The sequence below is a fragment of the Indicator indicator genome, chromosome Z (genome assembly GCF_027791375.1).
Source record: "Indicator indicator isolate 239-I01 chromosome Z, UM_Iind_1.1, whole genome shotgun sequence".
NCBI lineage: Eukaryota > Metazoa > Chordata > Aves > Piciformes > Indicatoridae > Indicator > Indicator indicator.
The window spans coordinates 65772767-65797712 of record NC_072053.1 but is presented as its reverse complement, the minus strand read 5'-3'; the positions used below and the strand labels follow the sequence as shown (position 1 = coordinate 65797712).

At 45.6% G+C, this 24946-nt stretch overlaps 1 protein-coding gene across 1 annotated transcript in view; it reads right to left on the bottom strand.

Moving 5' to 3' along the window:
* FSD1L (fibronectin type III and SPRY domain containing 1 like) overlaps positions 1-1455 on the bottom strand; it is a 30035-nt gene extending 28580 nt beyond the window's left edge. The window contains exon 1 of the mRNA XM_054397489.1: positions 1441-1455. Within this exon, the coding sequence (XP_054253464.1) occupies positions 1441-1455 (15 nt within the window). The remainder of the gene's footprint in view (positions 1-1440) is intronic.
* Between the last annotated feature and the right edge of the window lie 23491 nt (positions 1456-24946).

Here is a 24946-nt window from a genome sequence, read left to right as displayed (position 1 = left end):
CCACCCCAGCCCGGCACCGCACAGCGCCGCCCCGCCCCGACGGCTTGGCACATGCGCAGCGGCACAGGGTCATGCCATTTACGCATGCGCACTTCCCGACACGCACCTTGACCCCGCCCCCCGTCCGTGCACGCGGGCGGCACGTGGGCCTCCCTTCCGCTCGCGAGGAGGCGCCTTTGGGCAGGCGGGGGCGGAGGTGGGCGCCGCGGCGGAGGCAGGCGGTTGATGAGTGGCTCTGCGTACGGCTGTTCGAGACCCGGTAGCCGTCGGAGAGGGATGCAGCGGTTTCTAGTGTGAACTGGCAGTTGTCTGTGGTCGCCCCTTTGTCCATGGGCTGGGACGTAAGAGTTGGAGCACACAGTTGCATTTGTCGCTTTGGGGCACACTTCAGAACATAGTTTAGTGGGCGTTATTAATTGTTGCACTTGATCTTAGAGGTGTTTTCCAACCTTAATGGTTCTATGATTCGATGTCAGATGTGCTACCACGTTCTGATAGGCAGGATACAGCAGGGTCTCCCCACTGCAAGGCAGGGAGATGGCATGCATCCGAAAAGCCTCCGTGACTCCTGGGGGTGTGATGGGCCCCAGGGCCTGTACAGGCCCCTGGCACTTGGCCTCCTACTGCACATCACAGGGAAGTGCCTCTGTGACAAGCAATGCTGTGTGGCCAGGTAGCTGGTGCCCTTAGCCCAGGCGTTGTGCAACAATGGCATAACATATGCTGTGTTACATTACTGTCCTGTATTATATATGTATATTAGGTCAGACAAGCCATAAGGCAGCTTTGCCTTTGCAGTTTCAAGAAAGGGAGAGGGGCAAGATTTGTCACTGCAATACTGGGGAAAAAATAGTGATTTCATAGCAATTACATTTCACCTAGGTACAGCTGTAGAACAGCCACTGGGCTGAAGCATAGTTTTACAGTTTTATAGCAGATTTGAGCACTATGCAGATAATGAAAACTTAGACTTTTCACGCCGGGTGCACAGCGACAGGAGCCCACTTCTAGTGTGGCAATTTATCACAGTGGGGAGATTTTGCCAAGTACCAGTGAAAGTACCTTTTTCAAAAGCATTTATGCCTTTGTTAGCCTTGTGTCACTGTTGTTTTATCTCCTCCATCCTCAACACTGTACAAATGCAAGGCAAGGGGAAATTCAGAAGCAGCAAGGTGGTGTGACCTGCTAAGAGGTATAGCTCCAATCTTCCCAGCTCCATCCAGAGGTGTCCTGGGGCTATCTTACCTGGCATGGGATGGGCTACAGTTTGAAAGTTTATTTTGTCTTTCAGATACCTGATACCTTCACTCAACACTTTGGTTTCGGGGGTGGGGGGATGGAAGAGGGAAAATTGTGTCTGATCATACCACTCCTCAGGCTGACCAGAGGCAAGGAGCCTTACAGTCATGAAAAATACATACTGCTGGGACTGGGGCTTACTTGTTGGCTACCCATGGCAGAGGCTCTGGCTCTGCCTTGCGTGCCTACTGATTTTGCTGCTTCTGAATACAAAACCTCAACAACTTTTGACTTGAGGAGATCCCATATCTCTTGAAATGGTTTTGGACCACTTGGAGTGCAAGGTATGGCCACCTGCCACAAAAGTCAGCAGCCTGTAGCTGCTGGGGGATGTGGCTAGTGGTGGTGAATGGGAAAGCTATAGGGCAGAACAGTTAACTCCAACTGCTCTGTTGCAACTCATCTGGACCTCCTCCCTTCATATAATTCCTTCCTGCTTCATACTAGACTGGCAGCAGGGGTTTCAAAATTGGGGAGTGATTTCATCTTCTTAATGTTAACATCCTTCCAGGACAGGACTTATTTATTGTATCTTCCTGAGGCTAAAAAATGCCCTAAAGCTTTTTAAGAAGATACCTATGGCTCTTAATTTAGTGCATACATTTCTAAACACAGCTTCTTAGGAAGACTACAGATTTACTATGACCATAACTCTGTAAAAGGAAAATAAGAGGCATTGATGCTGTTTTCCCTAAGCAGTTTAGCAACAAAATACTGAAATTCAAAAGTATTTTTAGTGCCCTGGCCTGGGAGAGAAGCTATTGGCAGCTTGGTCAGAAGTAGTGATCAGTCAGACAGAGTGTCGGTAATACCAACTTCAGGAAGAGGCATACTTGGCTCTGAAACCCGTTGGAGTGGGTGGCTAAAATGATTTCTGCAGTCGTGGGCCCACCAAGATGTGGAAAGGCTTTAAACACCCTATCTTCAAACCCATTAAAATTACAATACTAATACTCTATTCTTCCATCTCCAATTAGAAGATTATGACCGTTTTGTATTTTCTTCAAACAACTGAGCTGCAGTACTTTTAGTGCAACTAGTAGTTGCATTTCTGTATAGAAGAAGGCTTGGAAGTAGTTAAAACTAAAACTCTGCCTAACCAAGCTAGCAAAATAACAAGACAGGAAGGCAGGCAGGGATGGCCTTTGTAACAGTATATTTGGTTTGTGCTGGCTTTGAGAATGGCTGGAGCCTGTGACAACTGCTACTGACATCAGAGTTGCTCATGTACAACTCAAGTGCAGCTCTGCCGTCAGTTGAGCCTCTCCCTGCAGAACTCAAACTATCACCCATTATTTTCAAAAGGGCTTCTTTTCATGTCTGAAAAAAAAGTCAAGGCAACTTACTCCCACCATCCACCTGGAGCATTTTTATACTTTTGAGGATATGTGCATCGGGAGTACCAAAACAAGTGGCAAGTGCCAGACAAACTGCCCCAGTGGACTGCTCATTGAGGCTGGCATGTCTTGCTGCATTTTTTCTTTTTTTTTTTCTTTCTTTTTGAGTAGAAGCTCAGTGTGGTGGGTTGAAAATTCCCTTCAACATAAAATTGCCAGACCAGCTCAGTAGAAGTGAATGAAGCTCTTTTTACAAGCAAAAGTACAATCTAAATATTAAATGTGATGGATATGTACCAAATATACAATATTTACATATATTTACAATTTATAAACAGGACAAGAACCCCCCTGGACAAACCAGGGGGCTATCAACAGCTTCCTGCTCCCTGCTCCCTTTCCCCCTGTACACAGTAAAGGAGAGAGAAGAACAGAGAGTTGTTTGTTAATACTTACCCACAACAAAGCAATGCAGCCAAGATCAGCAAAGCCAGCAGAAGCCAGAGCTAGTATCTGCTAAAGTGAAGGAAGCAAAAAGAGAGAGAGTTAGTTTACAGATCTAAATTTTATGGTAGATATCTGTCCAATGGGATTATTTAGACCTTATCATTATTTTCCTTTTTACATCCAATGGTAATTTATTTACATTCTGCTACTTTCTGCTCAAGATCTGTGGACAATCCACCCCTTCTAAATTGGGTATTAATACTATCCATCTAATCTAAAACAACATCTACAATAATGAGTAAATAAAGTCCGTATCTTTAGATCTTCCATTCCAGCTATCTCAAATGTAAGTGATTCAGAAGTTCAAAAAACAGGAACGAGGAAAACTGTCTTCTCGTATGTGAAATGAAGAAAAGGACAGGGATTCCGAGGTGACTCAGGGTACTCAGGGTTCATACTTGTGTACCATAGATTCCTCATGGATTCTTCTTTTGGGTGTGATGTTGTACCTGAAACACATCATAAAGAGGTTTCACAATCTGACTATATCCAGGAATGTGCACTCTCCAAAATCGCACTGTACCTAAGAAACACAGGGTTTCCTTCTTGTTGATGGGATTTGCCACAGTAGGGACTTTGTTTATCACATCCATTGGAATGTGACGGCGACCATCTTGCCACAGCACTCCCAGAAATTGGATTTCTCTGGCAGGTCCTTTCACCTTGTGTCACTTAATGGCAAAACCAGCTTTCAAGAGAATGTCAATTATTTTGTTGCCTTTTTTGAAGACTTCTTCAGCGGTTTTACCCCACACGATGATGCTGTCGATGAACTGAATGTGTTCTGGAGCTCCACCTTTCTCCAAAGCATCATGGATCACTGCATGGCAGATGGTTGAACTGTGAATCCACCCCTGGGGCAAACGATTGAATGTGTATTGAATGCCTCTCCAGGTGAAGGCAAACTGAGGCCTGCATTCCTCTGCTATGGGAATAGAGAAGAAAGCATTAGCAATGTCTATGGTAGCATACCATTTGGCCTGCTTGGATTCCAGCTCATATTGGAGTTCCATCATGTCTGGTACAGCTGCACTCATGGGTGGAGTTACTTCATTCAAGGCACGGAAATCAACTGTCAGACGCCACTCTCCATTCTGCTTTCACACAGGCCAAATCAGACTGTTGAGAGGTGAATGAGTCTTGCTGACGACATTCTGACCTTCCAATTGATGACTCAAGTTTTGAATGGGCACCAAAGAGTCACGGTTAGTTCTATATTGTCTGTGATGCACAGTTTGAGAAGCAACCGGCAGCTTTACATCCTCTATCTCATGATGTCCCACAACTGCAGATTAAGTATCAACTGCAGTTACAGAATCGAACTGAGAATTTTTTGTTGCAATACTCTTTGGTACTTCTGAAGTAGTAAAGGTGTGTCTCCCATAGAGTGTTCTGCTTCATATCAAGAACAGATGACAGTGGGCAGAGGAAATCAGGCTTTCCCACTGCTCTTTGAATTAGTCACTGCACTGAAGGAAGCACAGTGAGGTTTTATTTATGCACATGCTGAGAGCACTGTGGCTATCAAATCTGTGTTATTGTTTCAACAGGCTCTGCAACCATAGGATTAAAATGTGCACACAAATACGGCTTTGAGATGAGAACTGTGTGTTATATATGTATACTTAGGGCTTTGATTATTTATGCATTTTCTTAGTTGTCTTCCAGTTAGAAATGGTACAAAGTAAAATGTGTTCTGAAACTTGAACAACTGATTATTCCTCCCCTGGTACGCACATTAATGTCTACTGCATTGCTGGTTTTATACATACTAAGATGTTAATTAAAAAAAAAATGAACTGAGATTTGAACTGCTCTTCAATTAATATTTTCATGCTAGGGTAAAATAAAATGTCAAATGAAGTTTTGAATCTCTTTCATGTTTTTCTCATTTAAAGTACTGTAAGTCAGTATTGCCTCCAGTGGCACTGAGTTGTGAGGAGGGAGGAAAGGGATTTGGTGTGATTGGTATAAAAATAACCATCAATACTTGATACACAGTAAATCGGGATAGGCAAGATGAAATATTTTTCACCCCAGTTCCAACTTATCATCACCGTTGCAGAAGAGCCTTGAGCCTCTATCCATTAAAGACACATCGTTCACCAGATAAAAAGAGTGCCTGTGCTGGCTCCCTCTCCCTTTGCTCTGTGCAGCCTGGAGTTCAATCCCTGGATATTTCTGAGGGGAGGAAAAAATAAGAAAAAAGAGATGTGGCACAGAGCATGTCCTTGATCAGCCACAGCACTTGGCTTTGGAGGTTTTGCTGTTTGCCTGTGTAGAAACCTGACTTTCTGAGCACAGTTAGCTGGAAAGGCAATGCATGCATAATAGGCTGTCTAGCATACAGTCATGAAGCTTGAGGAAAGGAGTGTTGTTGGTGTGCTGTTGAACCACAACCTCTTCCAGAAGACCTAAATATATTTTACACTGTGCAGATTAATTCTGTGGTTTCAGTGAAAAGGCCTGGACACACTCCTGGAATCTACATTACCTGCATGTGCCCCAAAACCTGCTTCAGAAAAATTCTGAAGGCATGAGAGAAAATCATACCTAAGCTAATGAGTTAAACACCTTGTGTTCTTTGTAGTACCTTTTACTGTTAAATTCCACGTTTGTTTTCTATCCCATTTCTCACTCCCATGTCTGTGTTTCAGTCTTTCAATACTGTTACCTTGTGTGAGCCTCCCACATGTACCTGAAACCATTGGACACCCATGTTTGAAGTTCATCCATCACTTCACAGTCAGAGTGTATTTCCCTTTGGACAGGCTCCTCAGCCTCCTGGCTCTCATCCCATGCCATATTGCCATAAGTATCACAGAGTAGCTCACAGCTGTGCCCTGGGTCAGGGTCCAGTTCAGTCAGTAGAGCGATAATGAAAGCTGTAATGTGGCCACAGAGGAAACTGGACAGAGATGGGTTATGCATATTTTGGGTACACTTAAGCCTACAGAAAATACTCTCAGTGCCAGAAATTGTCATTACAACTAGGACTGAAAGAAAATAGCCATCCTTCATCCCAGGAAACTGGCCTTTCTTTAAAGTATGGGAGCTGCGGGGGTAAGAAAAGGGAGCATCCATGTCCAGTGAAGACAGTTTTGTTAGTGGCTGACTGTTGCCCTGTGCTGGTTCTAGCTCTCTGGTAACGCATCAGTTCCTTGGCATGGCACCAAGCTGTGCCATCTCTGAGACCCTTTCTTGCTGTAAGCTTTGTTTTTATACCACTGATTCTTTATGTTGGGTGAGGTGAGTTTCAAAAGGACTCAGCTCAGTGGAGTTTGGCCTTCAGTTTCACTTAACTAAGTACTGTGAATTTCTTTTCTTTTTTTTTTTTTTTTCTCCCCAGAGAGTGAGAGGAACTCTTCAGGACACAGGATACATCAGTATAGGAATATAGATGTATAGATAAACCTATATACCATCTGAGTAAGGCAGGGGCACAGGTGTTTATGAGAGCTTCTGGAAAGAAATGGAAGGCCATTACATGAAAACAGAGTTAAGTGTATTGCTCAGAAGTCAGCCATCCATGAAGATGAGGACTGTGTTCTTCAACTGACATAATTTTGTCACTTCCTGAAGTTGCTCCTCTCATGCCAAAGTGCCTATTGGAATAGGCTTTGACCCACATCAAAAAGCACTGAATAAGTACAATTTTTAGCCACTGCCTATGAAGGCTTGGCCCAGAGCCACGCAGTCCAGAAGTCATTTCGTATTTTAAAACCAGATTTTGAGAAGCCCTGCAGCTAACCAGGAGCAGAAAAAGCACAGGCAGGGTGAGGAGATAAACCATGGAGGAGTAGAGGCAGCAGCAGGGAAAAGAACAGAGAAAGGGAGCTTTTTCACACATAAAAGCAAACACATGGGAAGAAGGGTCTGCTGCTGCTTATTTTTCCAGTAGAAAGTGAAGGAGCAAGAGGTAAGAGATGACAAAATACGAGCTCTAACCTCCAGGGAGAGATGAGCTGGCATACGCCAGTGGAGAGACCAGATTTAGTTTGGAAGAGAAGGAGCATAATTAATAAGGATTTCAAGGCTGGCTTACTTTGCCGGGCGGTGGGGTTGGCTGCACTTGTCTGGTCATTAAAAGTTAAGGAATGCTACTTTCCCAATTTGCCACTTGAATCTTCCCTTTTCTTTTAAGTGGTTCCCAAAGCAAATTGCTGGCAAAGGCTTTCGCCCCCGTGCCAGGGGCACCACTGCTACCATGCCTGCCGTCAGGCAGCAAGGAAGTGCTGGTGGATGGCAGGCATACCATGGAGGACACAAGGCTTCCTAAGCTGCTTCACAGCAAGGATTAGCCTCTGTGCTCTTAATGGGCTCAAATTTTTCTAATCCTGTTTATGTGCTGCAGACTGGTTTTCCCTCCTCACGTAGGGCAGACATACACTCTCTGCACTTTTGTCCACCTCAAAGAGCTTGATGAGCACAGAAGATGTAATGATATGAAGCCCCTGTCTCCTGGTAGGTGAGTTGCCTGGGCTCTGGTGAGAGGCAGGTGGCTGCAAACGCCCAGCTGATGGCACTGTGTTTTCATCAGTCTGCCTGGCCGGAGGAGAACAGCGGGTTACCTGCCTATGGTCAGTATCTATCAGGAATGCTCCAAACATGGTGCATGATCTGGCATTTTTATCCATTAATTACCAGTGCTTTGCAGAATAGGGTGGTGGAGTCTGAAGGCTTTGCACAGGGGGAAGCTCTTGCATACACTGAGAACATAGCTTGGGTGCAAATGGAGCCAAAGGCTGTAGCACAGATGGTAGTCCTTGATCTCCTCTTGGGTGTTGCAGGTGGTCTGAAAGCAAGAGGAGTGTCTGGTCACTGGCCTACACTTTCCAAATACAGTGAACTCCAGCTCCACTCCAATACCAGCAGTACTGTCCTCAAAGGAAGAGATTCACTCAATCTTCATTCACAACCAAGCAGATCTATTTCCCTTCTCCACAGCACCTGCGTGCTCTGCGGGGCAGGGTGGGCCCTGCTGCAACCAAAGACATTCCATGCCCATCATGGCCTGCTGGCTCCCTCCACAGCATGGGATGGCAGACCAGATCAGTAAAGCTCCAGCATGAAGCATACCTTTCTTCACAGAATAAGCTGTCTGCTGCTAATGCAATTTAGGTGTGTCTGGCTTGAGGAGTACACCAGATGGCCAGATGGGTAGCTCTCTGATCACTGACAGGTATTTATAATTAATAGTGTTTTTTAGTGGGTCCTTCTGAGGGCATGATCTCTTCAAAGGTTCCCCAGTTTTCTCAGAATTGTCAGGGTTGGAAGGGACCTCAAGGATCATCTAGTTCCAACACCCCTGCCATGCGCAGAGACACCTCACACTAGATCAGGTTGCTCAGAGCCACATCCAGCCTGGCCTTAAAAACATCCAGGGATGGAGCTTCCACCACGTCCCTGGGCAACCTGTTCCAGTGTCTCACCACCCTCATGGTGAAGAACCATAATATCTAATCTAAATCTACCTAATGTCTCATCTAAATCTTCCTAATGTCTAATCTAAATCTACCCTCCTGTAGCTTGGATCCATTCCCTCTAAGTCCTGTCACTACCCAACACCCTAAAAAGTCCCTCCCCAGCTTTCCTGTAGGCCCCCTTCAGATACTGGAAGGCCACAATAAGGTGTCCTCAGAGCCTTCTCTTCTCCAGACTGAACAGCCCCAACTCTCTCAGCCTATCCTCACAGCAGAGGTGCTCCAGCCCTCTGATCATCCTTGTGGCCCTTCTCTGGACATGTTCAAGGACGTCCAGATCCTTCCTGTAATAGGGGCTACAGAACTGGACGCAGTACTCCAGGTGAGGTCTCACCAGAGCTGAGTAGAGGGGGAGAATCACCTCCCTTGACCTGCTGGCCACACTTCTCTTGATGCAGCCCAGGATCTGGTTGGCTTTCTGGGCTGCAAGTGCACACTGACAGCTCATGTTGAGCTTCTCATCCACCAGCACCCCCAAGTCCTTTTCTTCAGAGCTGCTCTCAAGCCAGTCCCTGCGCAGCCTATATCGGTGCTTGGGATTGCCCCAACCCAGATGCAGGACTTGTTGAACCTCATGAGGTTGGCTTGTGCCCACCTCTCCAGCCTGTTCAGGTCCCTCTGGATGCAATCCCTTCCCTCCAGCGTGTCTGCTGCACCACACAGCTTGGTGCCATCAGCAAACTTGCTGAGGGTGCACTCAATGCCACTGTCCATGGCACCAACAAAGATGTTGAACAAGACTGGTCCCAGGACTGATCCCTGAGGGACTCCACTTGTCACTGGCCTCCACTGGGACATGGAGCCATTGACAGCCACTCTTTGGATGCAGCCATCAAGCCAGTTCTTTATCCATCTCATGGTCTACCCATCAAACCCACGTGTCACCGGTTTGGAGATCAGGATGTGGTGTGGGACAGTGTCAAAGGCTTTGTTCAGGTCCAGGTCAATGACATTAGTTGCTTTTACCTTGTTGATGTTGTGACCTTTTCATAGAAGGCCACCAGGTTTGTCAGGCAGGATTTGCCCTTGGTGAACTGTGCTGATTGTACCCAATCACCTCTTCATTATTCTTCTGCCTCAGTAGTGCCACCCCAAAGATCTGCTCCATGACTTTACTGGACAGAGAGGTGAGACTGACTGGCCTATAGTTCTCTGGATCATCCTTCTTTCCCTTTTTGAAAATGGGGATTATGTTTCCCCTTTTCCAGTCAGTGGGGACTTCACTGGACTAACACAAATTTTGGACTATAACAGAGAGCAGTTTAGCAACCTCATCTGCCAGTTCCATCAGCACCTGTGGGTGTACGTCATGAGGTCTCATGGACTTGTACTTTCTCAGGTTCTTCAGATGATCACAAACCTGATCTTCACTTACAATGGGCAGTTCCTTCTTCCATCCCTTGCCATTATCTTCTGTGATTTTGGGAGTGTGGCTGGAGCCCTTGCCAGTGAAGACTGAGGTAAAGAAGTCATTTGGAACCTCAGCCTTCTCCACATCATTTGCCACCAGTTCTCCCATTTCCTTTCTGAGGGGGCCCACACCTTCCCCAGTCTTCTTCTTACAATTAATATAACCATAGAAATTTTTACTGTTCCCCTTGATCTCCCTGGGTAGATTTAATTCTAGCTGAGCTTTAGGTTTTCTAACCAAGGTCTCTTGCTGCTCAGGCAGCTTTCTTATATGCCCCTCATTCTAGCTGTCCTTTCTTCCACTCCTTTGTAGTTTCTTGTAGAGTTTCTTTTCTTGTGACAGTGTGTCCAGGAGCTCCTTGCTCATCCAGGCAGGTCTCCTAGCATTCTTTCCTACCTTTCTCTTTGTCGGTGTACTTTGCTCCTGGACACAGAGAGGGTGATCCTTGAATACTGACCAGCTCTCCTGGGCCCCCCTTCCCTCTAGGGCTTTGTCCCACTGTACTTTGGCCAGCAGATCACTGAAGCAATCAAAGTCTTCATGCCTAAAGTCCAGCATGGTACATTTCCTTGTTCGTTCCTCCACCATTTGGAGGAAGAAGTTGTCATCTATGCATTCCAGGAACATCCTGGATTGCTGGTGCCTTGCTGTGTTGTCCCTCCAGCAGATGCCAGGGTGACTGAAATCCCCCATGAGGATCAGGGCTTGTGAATGTGAAGCCACTTCTATTTTCCCCTTTTATCTGCTTATGTAGGGCATCATCTGCTTGATTCTGCTGGTGAGGTGGCCTGTAACAGACCCCTACAGTAACATCACCTTCCCCTGTCTTCCCTTTAATCTTCACCCATATGCTCTCAACCAGCTCATTATCCTTTGCCAAGTGGAGTACCTGAAATCTCTTTTAATTGATTGTGAGCCTCTCATTGCTACATCATCACTACCCACCTGAAAGATCAGAAGTGGGTAATAACTTGAAGGTCTCACAAGTGTGGGAAGTTTTTCTATGAAGTCCTTTACCTGGGCCCCAGGGAGACAGCAGACCTCCCTGTGGAGCAGGTTTGGTCTGCACATCAATGCCTTCTGCTCCCCTCAGCAGGGAGTCTCCTACTGCAATGATTCCTCCACTTTTCTCCTGAGGGTCAGTTTTTATGGCTGGCCTGGGGCAAGTCGGCCTTGGTGTCACTTCTGGCCTTGCCTCGTCCTTGCTCATACCCAGTTCCTCCTGAAGAGCCTTGTATCTGTTCCACAAGGCAGGGGCTTTGCTTCTCAAAGGGACGTGCTTGCTCCATTTGTTTCATCGGGCAGAGACCTGTTCCCATTGCCCCTGCTCCTGTGGGATACTTCAGGAAGCAGGGGGGATTGCTGATGAGAGGATATGGAATCCTTTGCCCCACTAAGAATTACCATCACACTAAGTTTTTGCAGAGATCAGTTTGTGGAAATAATCAATTTCCCTCTCACACTCTCTGATGTTTCTCAGCCTACTCACCTCCTCCCTGAGCTCCATCACTTCGTCTTAGAGCTGTGTCACCCTCACAAGCAGGTCATTAACCTGTTCACACCACATGCAACCATAGTTAGCATTGCCCCCTGTTGCCAGTGAGAGGCTGTGGCATTCCTCACAGCCTGTGGCCTGGATGTCAATATCCATCTTGGTGGATGCTGGGAACACAGTATTCCTACTCTGAGTAGCCACCATCACTCCTTGAGTAATTTCCAGCACCAAGCTGGAGAAAACTTCAGCCACGCACCCAGGTGACTCAGCACCTCCTACTGCCGACTTTGTTGGGTGCAATTGGAGCGTTTAAATCCCTTGCTGCAGCTGTGGCTCTGCCCACACTTTGCCTGCCTCTCTCTCGAGATGCTGGCTCAGGGAAGGTGGAAGGGATACTCTGCTCTTCGTGCTTTGCTTGGTTTCTGCTCTCCAGAAGCCACCACTCAGTACCAAGCCTGTGCTCCAACATGCTACAAAGACAGAGCAGCTCCAAAGGCTGAGATCGCAGACGCAGATTAGGCAAAAAGAGTTTACTAAAGTTGTTCAGGGCATTTGAATAACTTTGTGAAATATTTGAAGAGCAACAACAAAGGAAAATTTACAAGCACTTCTGCATGTTTTACAGCAGCTTGTGTTATCCCAGGGCATGTGTGGCATCCCCAGACCTGGATACCTGCTGCACTCATTGTTGCACTCCCTGTCCCCACCCATGCCCAAAGCTCCCTCAGTCCCTGCTGTTGCAGGCACTTGTCTGACCCTGTACCCCACAGCCCTCATGCATCCAGGGATGCCAAGGGTTCATGCAGAAGAGGACACTGTGAGGCCACTGCAGGGACAAAACTGACAGTAGAAGAGCTTCCATGTATGTTGGTCTGTGTGCCCCAGATCATGGGGTCTTCCACTTGCCAGCTGTGGTCTCTTGGAGAAGAGGTGGGTAACAACACATGGCACTATGCTCTGTTGATGTCACTAATCGAAGGAAGACTCAATTAAAAAATGCTAGGAACTGAAAACACAAAGTCACTTTAGGGGGTCTTGAGTTTCAGTTGAAAACTGCAGTGAAACCCTGCAGAAATCCATGCAAGTCTCCCTGTCTTACCTTCCCTGGAGCCTGTGCAGAATGTGCAGCTTCCTCCTGTTTTCTCAAAGAGAGCACATCACATGAAATACAGTATTTGAATTATAACTGGGTCCACACTCTAAACAAAAGCTATAAGGTTGTTAAGATCTGAGTCCAGACTCTATCTCTGACTGAACAAATTGCTGTTTTTATTTATGGTTGTGGTGCCATGTGCAGACTGCTGTGGCAAGGAGGGGCCATACATCTAGCACTTTCACTTAAACACTACGTGAAGAATGAAACTGAAAACCACCATTCATATTGCCTTCAGGTCCTCGTTCATTTTAGGGTGAGATGTTTAAAAGCACTAGAAAGTGCACTTCGGTTCTCCATTCTGCTTGCAGGGCAATTAAGAGAGGGCCGAGACAAGCACAATTGAAATTCCACTAGTAATGTTTTGTGTTGGAGTGGGACTCCTGGTTTTACCAAGCACTACACAATGACGCACCTACACAGAGGCAGAAGCCATAGCATAGGTGTGAAAGGAGGTAGCAACAGATCTGTGTTCTCTGTTGCCAACATTGCACTACAAAGCAAAGAGATTAAAGCTTAAAATAGCCACAGAACAGCATGGTCATCCTCTGATCTTGTAAAAGGCAGGACAGAGATTTGAAGATATTATCCATCTGCCTAGCTTCACTGAAGTTATCAGGGCAAGCCAGAGTTGCAGAACAGCAAAGGCTTCCATTTTCTTTTTCTGAGAGACATTTAAATTGTGAGACAGACAAACTTTAAAAGGACAGAGATAGCAGGGGAAAGATGAAGAACACCATCCCAGATTGCAGGAGCAAGTGTCAGGGTAAGCAGCAATGGCTTTGTGACACCTCAGGCCTGAACTGGAAGAGAAGAGAGGTGCCAAGGAGGGAAAGTCTAGGTAGGAGAGAAGTGAGGACCACACACGGCATTCAAGGCTGGGGGTAAGGGAAAATCACAGGAAGGCGCAACAAAGGTGGTGCTTGGATAAGAGCATGAGTGAAGAGAAGGGGTGTAAGGCAGGTGGGGAGAAGGAAAGCAGCTGATCATATGGACAGCAGATGCACAGACTGGAGTTTTACCTGTGGCATGAATCACAGAATCACAGAATGCCAGGTTGGAAGAGATCCCAGGGATCATCTGGTCCAACCTCTGTAGCTGATAATGGAGCTGAAATGACCTGGCACAGTACCCTATCTAGCTGAGTCTTAAAACTGACCAATGTAGGGGACTCCACCACTTCCTTTGGGAGATGATTCCAGTGTCTGACTGCTCTCATGTTGACCCATGGTGATCACTAAAAACAGTGGGGTTTTTTCAAACATACATTTGAGGAAAAGAAAGAAATAGGCGTGCAGTGATTAAGATGAGGTTAAAAAGGTTGTTCATGGCAGGTGGCCTCAAGGACAAAAAGAGAATTAAAAGAGAGTTGAAGGTTACATTTCTGCACGTGTGTGAAGGCAGTGTCCTGTATGTTTGTATGTCCCCTTAGGAGAGCAGCAATGGATGATGTATCTGACCCCTTAACTTCCCATATCTTGCAGAGAAATCTGGCTGCACAGCAAGAGTCTTAAGATTGGCTGCAGAAAAAAAAATCTGCAGTACTGTTGGGCATGATGAGCTGTAACTCTTCGTAAGCACATGAAGCTGGGGAGTATGAAATGGGTGTTCTGACCCTGTCCTGCATTTACCTTAACTCAAACACAAAGGGAACAAATCACCTTTGAACCAAAGGCTAATTTCCTGCTACCTTTTGGAGAGCAATAACCCCTGGCACATCAAATTGGGTCACACTCTGATAAGCTAGCTGGAGGGGGCAAGGACAGGAGCTGGGGGAGGTCAGCAATGCCAGAGCCTTGTGCAGCATCTCCTGACTCTGGACTAGGCCAGTCAAGAGGTGAGCTAATTAGCTGTTCACACTTCTCACAGTGCTCATAGGCTGGCTTCCTCCAGCATGGAAATCACACCAGATGCTCGGACCACAGGCTGTGAGGGGCCAAATGCTGATATTAGTCCGCCCCTGCTTGAAGTTGGGGGAGGTGGGAGGGGGACACAAGGTCATCAAGCTGGCAATAGTCCTTTAGCCAAGAGGGTAGTAAACCACACAGCAATCCTGGCACAGCCATGGGAGCCCACCCTTGGGGCAGGCTCAGAAGAAAGAGGGGGAACTGAGATAATAGGTCACAGGAAGGGTCATTTGGAGTCTTGCCACCCAGCTGCAGCACTGCAAAACAGAGCGTCTCAGAACAGAGCTGTTCCAAACTGGAGCTAGTCCAGGAGGTGCCTTTGAAGATTGTAGATTTTGTTGCACTAGGATATTATTGTGGTGAAAGATTTCATGCCATAGGCTCTCAGGAGACATACTGCCCTTTGCTGGTTTGTTAGACTCCTAGAATAGATACAAAAGGGACCAGTTTGCTCTCACAGGAGAAACTAGAGCACCAAAAAAAGTTGCAATTTCCTTTCAGAGTGGACATTGCTGGGCGGCGGGGGGGGGGCTTCCAAACCCAGGGAGTGCCATGCATGCATCCATGCATGCTGTTGGAAGCAGTCACACATTACCAAGGCATTAAATTAGATTCCCTAATGAGCTCTGAGCAGCTAGTGAGGTCTGCCAGCCCCTGCAAAGCTCGTGTTGTAGGAGGTCCATGAAATAGTCCACAGCGAAACAAACACAGCTGTTTTTGTTTCCTGGTCTCCAAGCACAGGGGGAAGAGCAGGCCTACAGTGCCCCAGAGGAATAAATACAGCTCAACACATGCCACACTGAACCAAATTTAGTTATTTATGGAGGACACTGAACAGTCAAGTGTGCAGCTGGATGGCCATGATGCTTCTCCCACATGAGGTCTGTGAGGGAGAGCTCTGGGCAGCCTAAAATATTTGCAGCTAACATTTGGAACCATGCATTCCTGGCTGTGCTTGGGGGAAGGGTATGACACAGAAAATTTGCTTGTCAGCATAGACCTGACACAGCATTCAGCAGAGAAATTCCTCCCAGTGAAATCTCTTGATGAAAATCACCTGCTGGCTTCTTTGTAACATTGCTTAATTGAACACAATGAGTTTCAGAGAATGTGCATTTCCCATGATGCTGCTTTGATGTCAAAATTACTCTATCACCAGCCCATTTAAAATGGGGTTATGATAAAGCACCGATCATATTAGCTAATTGTGCTTGCTAGTCTACAGTTGTGTACTTCATGGCCAAATTACAACAGTTGGCTGATGGACACTGCAGTCGAAATACTTCTAATTCCCTCTGGATTTCATTATTGTCACTGTGAAGGAAGGAGCAGAATAGCAGCCGAAGCTGTTTATGCTCATGGTGATGCCTCTGCCTTGTACTGAGCTGTGCCCTTAGGCTGAGCAAGTTGGCAGGACTCATCTGGGAGAGTGAAAACACAAATTTTGTATTTGTCTAAGCTTTTTTAATAGGGGGGAAAAAAAGTAAAAAAAAAAAAAATAGCCCTGTGGCTCAGGAGCAGCTGCTCTTTTTTTTGGTGTGAGTCTTAGACTACTTCAGTGTGAAGTGCTTAAAGAGTTTCTAATAGGTAACCTGTACAAGCACACCATAGGTATGTCTGCATCTACGTGATATGCTCAGTACCACTTACTGCTGTTACTGCTATTACAGCAGGATGCCATGTGTCCTGGCCTGCCAGTGGTGCATCATCTTACCAACCCTTATTAACAGATTTTCTGCCAGAACAGGCAGCAAGGACAGCTTTGTCCCCTTGCAAAATTAAGACACTCAAGAAAGGATCTCTCCAGAAGCACCTTATCTTGCAAATCCAATGATTCTTAGACTGCAGGGGCTCATCTCTCTTCATACAATTTTCCTATACACCTCCATGCTAATGGAGCCAAAGAAAAGTTAATTCTCTTTGATTGCTTGCATCTGCAGTTTGTCCATTCAAGTTTGCTGTAATTAGTGGAGACAAGCACAAATAACACACTGATGCCATCCCTCCAAAAGGTAAGGCATGGGTAATGCTCTTGGATCCTCTCTGAGCTTCCCTGCAGCCCACTTCTGAGGAAACTCTCTTTATTTGGGCATCTCGTTTGCTGCTTATTGTCTTTTCCATATTTATTGTCTTTTCCATTGCCTTTCCCTACCTACTGCCTTCCTTGCCTCATTCCTCCAGGTTTAGCTGGGAAAGTTCTGCAAGAGGTCAGCAGGGAAGGGCATAGCTAGAAGGTACAAATACAAGTTGTTCAGCAGTCTGAACACTGAGCAAGGCTTCACCATTTCTGGGACTTACCCCAGCTGATGTCCTGCCTCTGGCTTGGCAGGTCATAAATCCATTCTTTTCTTCTTCCCATTTCCTTCCAAGCCATGGCTGAGATGCTTCTGGAGCCTGAGCAGTTTGTGGCCACCAGATGTTCCACTTGCTTCAAACAAGTTGCCTTGCTATGGCTCAAAAAACTCGATGGGCATTTTTCACTTGTCTTATTACATGCTATTCTTGAAATCAATCTAGATGGTGATTAGGGAAAGGTTGGGGGCCCTGCCCTATAAACACAAATTGTGTAAACATACATATCTAGTTTCTGTGTAGTTCTCCTGCATCTGTCATTCAGGCTTGGCTTCTGTATCATTTATCTCTGAAGCTTATTAGCTTTTCAAGCTGTACATCTTCTGGCAAATTCAGACCTGCAAGCTCTTGTGCTGGGATTTTGGGGGTGAAAATTTTACTTTGATAAAGCTCTCAAGCTCCCTCTTCATCATAAAACCCAAGAACCTCAGATGCTCTTTTTGCAGGCTAGTTTCCTGCTGTGATCCACCACAAGCCCATCTGGGGTTTCTTGTCCTCCTGTTGTCTCATGATGAATGGACCATGAAAAAGCAACGTGCCCTTGTTGCCAAGAAGGCCAACGGTATCCTAGGGTGTGGTACAAAGACTGTGACCAGCAGGTCGATGTAGGTTCTTCTGCTCCTCTCTTATGTCCTAGTGAGGCATCATCTGGAGTATTGTGTCCAGTTCTAGGTTGCCCAGCTCAAGAGAGACAGGGAACTACTGGAGAGAGTCCGACGGAGAGCTGTGAGGATGATTAAGGCACTGAATATCTGTCTTATGATGAAAGGCTGAGGGACCTGAGACTGTTTAATCTGCAGAAGGCTGAAAGGGGATCTGATCAATGTTTACAAATTCCTTAAGGATGGGATTCATCTTTTCACTGGTGTCCCGTGATAGCAGAAGGGGCAACAGACACAAACTGGAACACAGGAAGTTCCACCTCAGCACGAGGAAAAACTTCTACGCTGTAAGGGTGACAAAGCACTGGAACAGGCTTCCCAGAGAGCTTGTGGAGTCTCCTTCTCTGGAGGAGGAAAACCCATCTGGACATGTTCCTGTGTGGCCTGCCCTAGATGATCCTGCTTTGGCAGGGGAGTTTGGCTTGGTGTCCACAGGTCCCTTTAAACTCCTACTGTTCTGTAGTACAAGACCAGACCTTTAAAGACCAGGCTGTGATGCTCCTTGCCTGGAGGCAACGGACTTCTGTGTTCCTAAGAATGAGGTAGTTCTCTGCACTCCTTCTACCAAGCCTTATTAAACAGGCAGGAAACTGACACTTTGAAGTCTCTTTACATTCTCTAGCAATGGTCCAGTGTTAGGTATTAAAATCAAGTTTTGCTCTTGTCATTGGTGCAACTTGGAGAGGTTTGGAAGGGACACAAGCAGCTCCTTCCAACAAGAGAATTTTTCCTCTTGCAGAAAACAGGCTCTTGCAGTGGTGTTCCTGGCCTGGCATTTGAGAGATCTTGTTTCAGTCCAGTTCTATCAAAGACTGCTTTGTGCATGGTTTGTTTGCTTAAAACAAAATAAACCACTTCAGTTCCCTCGGGATGTTCTTCTGAACCCTCCCCTCCCCGCTTGCATCGGACTGACATTGTTACCATTCTTCCCACTCCACCCTTCCATTGACGAAAAGTCAGGGCAATGAACCCCTATGCAGAAAAACACAGCATAATGACCTGCATCCTGTGCCAGGAAAGCTTTCACTGAAGGCAGAAGTGCAGGAAACAAATCAGTAGATGATTTATGGTGAAAAGATATCAAAATGGCTGCATGCATCTAATGAGCTACCAAGGCTCACTAAAGCACCGGAGGCAGTTAGCTAGGGGAGGATTGAGTGTTTTATTAGGTATTTATCAGAAGAGGGACGACTTCCAGATGCCTGTGTCTCCATCATCTCCCTGCAACTTCTGCCTAATTCACTGCCTTCTGCAGCTGCAGAGAGGCATTTTTATATCCCACCTCCCATGTAGCCTCACCTGCCCCTATTTAATCCATCTCTCCTCCTGCAATATATGAGTGCCTACTGATCTTTAATATACTCACCTTGACAGCATCTCCATCAGCAGGGAAAGGGAGGCACAAAGACAGCAAGTGATGGGCCCCAGGCTATAGACAAGGTCTGTGATGGAGCAGTAGTGTGTTGGCCCCAGGCTGTGCCTCTTTTACCTAGTAGCCCCTGGAGAAATGATGGGGCAAGGGTATGTGATATGGTGGCCAGACTGCCCTGCTCCATCTGGTACTGCCAGTGCCTACTGGATGTTTTTTGCCCAAGGTTTGTATTCCTTCAGAACTTAGCATTTAAAATGAGGTTACAGCTAAGGCCTGACAGAAAAGTAATTAAAATCAAAGGATATCTTATCACTATTTCTGGTACTGCAGCAGATTCTTGCTCTTTCTTTCTTTCTTTTTTTTTTTTTTTTTTTTTTTTTTTAAGGACACAGGATTCAGGCCTGTGATTCCTTCAAAGTATTGCAGTATGAAATACCTGCTCACCCATTTACTTCTCTCCTGCTTGGATACGGTCAGATGAGGTAGCTTCTGTCATAGGCTTTAATTCTAGCTCTGTCTCAGAAAATCTATCCTGGCACCAGATCTTCTCCCACTTTCCTTTTGGTATATCTAAGGTAAACAAGGACTGAGCATTAGATGGAGATTATGGCACTAGGTGTCAGAAACACAGCTTTTTTAGGCAGTCTGTGTGTGGGAGTGCAAGCTCCATCCATTTCACACATTTATAATTTAAATAGTAATTAAAAATTCTAAATAAATCTCTCCCTGGGCACTAGCTAATCTTCATTAAACATCTAAATGCCAACTACTAAAAATGGGTCAGCTCCTCAGTGGCCCACAGTGGGAAAAAGGAGTGGTGCCAGATTTCATCAGCACAGGATCTGTCCTCACTGGCTGGGAGAAGGAGCCAGTTTGCTGCATGCACAGACAGCTGCACTCAGAGGACCCCACAGGAGACAGAATAGCTCCTTCAGCAGCAAGGAGCTGTGCTTTCCTGTAAGCAAGGAGGCTAGGTCTTTGAGCTATAGTGGGAAAGCATGGTGGCTCAGGGAGCAGGTATCTGAGGAGGCCTCTCCCTTGTGCTGTTCTGCAATGGCCAGTGCCAGGAAGTGGGTCCCTTGGCTAGCATGAGGTACATGATCACTGTATGCATATTGTCTTGGCAGAAGGAACAGCTGTGTGGCCAAAGGACAAATCCTGCTTTTGCAGCTCCAGTCCTCTGTCTCCAGGTCCCTGCTCTCCCAGCTCCTAACAGCTTCCCAGGTTTTCATACCCCCTCTGCACCAGTGCTCTCAGGTTTTCCTTTCACTCCAAGCCCCATGTCACATTTTGCTGTCCCTGCACACGCTAATCTTAGGGCTTCTCAGCCCACCTTGAGCCCCTTCATTTGTTTTTCTCCTGGAAGCCACAAAACTTTTGCTTCAGAGCTTGAGGGTCAGCACTGCTCTTCTCAGACAGTGCTTCAGTCCCTCATCACTGGAGAGGGTGAAAAGAGACAAAGAACCTGTTCTGCATTTCTGACACAGGAAAAACCTAATAGAAACCAGACAGGCTTTCCTTAACTAGCACATGACCTGCCTCCTGCCCCTAACACTTCTATTGATGAAGAAGGCCATCAACAGTCTCTTATGCTCCATGCAACTAACCACCTAACCAACCAGCTTCATCCTTAATAAACCAAGGGAACAGATGTTCAGAGGAAGTGCAGAACACTGAGACATGTAGCAAAACACTTGACTCTACAGCATGGCACCTTGCCTGTGTGCAGGGGTCCTGCCTGACGGACCTGCTGGTCATTTTCATCCTAACTGTCATTAGCAATTTGCCACAACAGCTTCAGCCTCGGGTTCAGGAATGACAGTGGTTCCCAGGTAAAATAACCCCTCTAATGCAAAGACAGTGATGAAGTGGTTTGCAGTAAAGAGTAATACAAGTAAGAAAACGTGGTGCATCTCAGCTTATTAGTATCTTAAAAAAAAACTGACAGTAAAGAAAGCAGACATTTGCTGTGCCCGTGGGAGGTATATGCCTCTGGTAGTAAGAGCTGATGTTATTAATTGCTTCCATTCACCATCCATCTTCAGCTATCCAGAGGCAGTTAGAACAGCTCTCTGGAGAGGGGGGCCTGCTCTGGGGGTAGGGACCATATACAGGACCTTGCAGAACAAGAATGTGGCCTCACAAAGGTGCTGCTCTGGGATGTGCAGTTTGCATGACTCATAACACACAAAGAGATTGTCTGCCTTCCTCCCTCCCTACCCTGCATTCCCCCTTGAGCTGTCCCTATAAGGCAAAGCATACATAATCAGCCAGTCTGCTCCAGATAGCCTTGCCCGTCCCAAGAATCCTGCATCCTGGGTATGAGAAAGGGATTCTATGCACGTGTGATGGCAACCTCCATTTCTATTGTGAAGACTTGAGCAACTTCTTCTGTGTGGGAGGCAAAGGAAGCCAGGGAGGCAAAGGAAGCCAGGGATGCATGAAACTGTTGGCATAAAGGGGCAGTTTCCCATCCACAGGAAAGAAACTGAAGAACAGGTTATAGAGAAGAAAGATGGCAAAAACCCCACCTTTGTTGTACAAACCCCTATTCACCTCATCCAACTCAGCAAATCATTAGCATCACTAAGCTTTTCTTGGCACCAGGACAGAGAAAGACAAGAAGGTGTGCCTGGGACTACTGCAGATACTCAGCTAAAGGGCAGGCACAGAGCAAAACAAAGCTTGAGCTAAGATTTGGATGGGCTCTGCTTGCTTTCAGGGACATGAGGCAGTATTCCTAAAAAGAAAACAAGGGCTTTGCACTCAAAAGAGAATACAGAGAAATTTCTTTCTTACTTAAAAAGAAAAACTTTATTTTGATACATTAAAAAATCTATACATTTCTTAGACTAAAATACAGTTTTGCATCAGTATCCTGGCACAATGTCAGTTTACACAGAAAATCTAAGATTAGATCAGCACTGTTAATTTCCCTTCTCTTCCTGCATACACAGCTTGCAGTATGAAACATTTCACATTCTCAAGACAACAATAAACTGTGTCACAATTACTTTTCCCATTTCCCAAAGGAGGTGGCATTCCACTGGAAAAAGGAGCACTTGTTAGTTGATCTTGATTCAATGTAAAACACTAAGCCAGTCCAGGGGTTTGATTGCCCTGTTAGAAGTATGAATGAAAAGAGGATGAAAAATTTATTTCCAGGTGAATCTTTGATGGAGTATGACAATGCAAGTACTGTCGAGCCTTTAAAATCTGCTCAAAACATTTTCCTTTTTTTTTTTTTTTTCCCCTTTGGCTAGCTGCTATCACCAGCAACACAACACATCATATAGAAATAATGCCTTTCTATAAGCATAGGATTCCACCTTTTTTCTTGCTCTGAAGAGCTCCAGAGCAAAATAAAAGCATGGCACAGGGGATGTTGCTGTGAGATGTCTGTGAATCAGAATGTGAATTTTCTTAACTACTTGTATAGATCTTGCAAGCATTTTCTACTTGTGCAAGCCTGCTCTCCATGGCTCCACCTAACCTCTGGCAGCTGCTTTCTGACCTACATTAGAATCAAAAAAACCTTCCTGTTTTATCCTTCCTCCTCTCATAGGAGACACTACTATCACACTGCCTGTGTCACTGTTTTCTAATGGGAGGTATTCTCCCTTTTCAGTTTGAGCAGTAAGGGACCCAACCAATACTACGACTGGAGCACTCCCAGTATGTATTTGAGAGTTAAAAATTATTTTCATGGGAACTCCAGTCAGTGCCCAACTTCTGCTGGGTTTCAGGGGTAAACAGCTTCCTAATCTCACAAAACGTTTCTGAAACAGTCCCTAGCTGCCCCTAGCCAGAGGGGGTGCACTTGGGAATGACAGCCAACTATGCTGCCAGTGTCTTCTATTACATACTTAGAGAGGCCAGGGCTGTCACGGGAGTCAGCCTAGTTCTGCTAAAGTCCGCTGGTACTTCTCTGAATTCTTGCAAATCTGGTTCTAAAGGGAGTCCCTTGTTTGTACACAATGCTTAAACCACCAAATTCTGCTCATCATATTCACAAATTGTGATTTGACCTTATTGAGACAGGGGAGAACAATCTGCTGGTTTAGGCTAGTTCTTTATTGAACAGATCTTTGTTAAATGAATGCCAGATAGTTTTGCCCCACAATGGGTATTTTCAGATGTATTCATGCTGCCTGTTATCCCTACAAATATTCTCATAGTCCTAATGTCTCTGAAGAGCTTTGGCTTGATTGCATCAGCTTGCAAACACTGCAAGACACATCACAGCTTCATCCCAGACCAGAAATTCTGCCTCTTATACATGACCCATATCACAAGAGATCTCTCTTCTCTCATCTCTCTAAATATAAAATAAAAAAATACTTTGAGAACAGTATTTGGTACAGAACACAAGAAATACAAATTTACTAGTCTCCATAATCTCTTGGTATGTGACGGAAATAACAGTAGGGATTAAATATGTGAATGAGCATTTTAAAATGAAATATTTAGAGTAAACTTCCATCATTCCATCAAATGAGATGTGTGTAAGGAATGCTTCAAATAAGTCTGTTGGGGTTTATCTTAGGAAATACAAGGGTTTTGTTTTTGTTTTTCACAAAGATGAAATGGGATTTCTGTGGTGGTAATGTGACACACAAGCTGTTCTAGAAACAATGGACTAGTGATGTTTAGATTCAGTAAACAGTATCTGCACAGGCAAAGCCATGATTTAAAAAACAGGGAAGCTGTTAGGTATCTACTTTTAAATCTTAAGTGTTTCTTAAAATGACTGTGCCATATTCAATACAGCATATAATATGTGCTCAGAACAAAATGATCACTGGATGGTGGTAATGAGAATATGTCTGCTACATGCATTTTATTCTGACTCTATAACATACATTCACAGAATACATCATAACCACTCAGAGCAAACAGCTAAAGTGCATGCTCTGAGGGCACATTAAATATGTTGTCTCCAACACTGGCTGTTCAGTTGCCAGAACACTGATACATAAAGGGCTCATTTTTGCTTTATATCCCCATTTTGTGCTGAAAGAGTAAGAGCTAGCATCCCCTGTTCCCTCCATGAAAGGGAGCACTGTGAAGCAGGTGAACTGCCTGCTGCGAAAAAAGCCCTTTCAGAAAGAAGTAACCACCCTGAGAAGGTGCTGTACAGAAACACAAGGAGTCTTGGGTAAGTGGACCTGTGTACTGGGTTAGGCTGGGACAGAGTTAATTTTATTCACAGCAGTCCAAATGGTTCTGTATTTTAGACTTGTGACCAAAACAGTGTTGATAACACAATGTTTTACTGTTTGCCGAGTAGCGCTTTCTCTGTTTCTCACTCTGCCATCCCAGCAGAGCAGGCTGGGGCAGGGCAAGAGATTGGGAGGGCACACAGTCTGGACACCTGACCTGAACAGATGAAAAAATAATTCCAAACACGTAGTGTCATGCTTAGCAATAAAACTGGTGGGAGGTGGTGAGTGCCTTTGCATCACTTTGTGTTTGTTTTTGTCACTTTACTTAATTATCCGTCTTTGACGCTTTTGTCCTTCCAATCCTCTCTCCCATCCTGCAGTAGGAACTCAGCAAGCAACAGCGTAGGGGATTACATGTCAGCTGCGGACAGTTCTCCACAACCTGTAACTGGGTTTTCCAGTTTAAGTTCTCCCTACCAGGACATGCTTTCCTAATGCAGCTAAGGCTGCACGTAAGAAACCCCATCCTGGTTTTGTCAGCTGGAAGTGTGAACGTGAGTTACTGGAAGGCTGAAGATACAATTCTAAGCTGACCATACCCTATCTTTAGTCTAGCTGTGGAGCAGCACTGAAACCATGGAAGTGCACTCCTAACCACAGCAAGTGCAGTAATGGAGCGCTATCATACAAACCCCCTTCAAACGCACAAAAACAAACCCAAAAAACAATCCTCAGCTTGTATCTTGAGTCATTGCCTCAGGAAGGTGAGAAGGCCTGTGTGAGATGGCATGTGCTAAGATTGG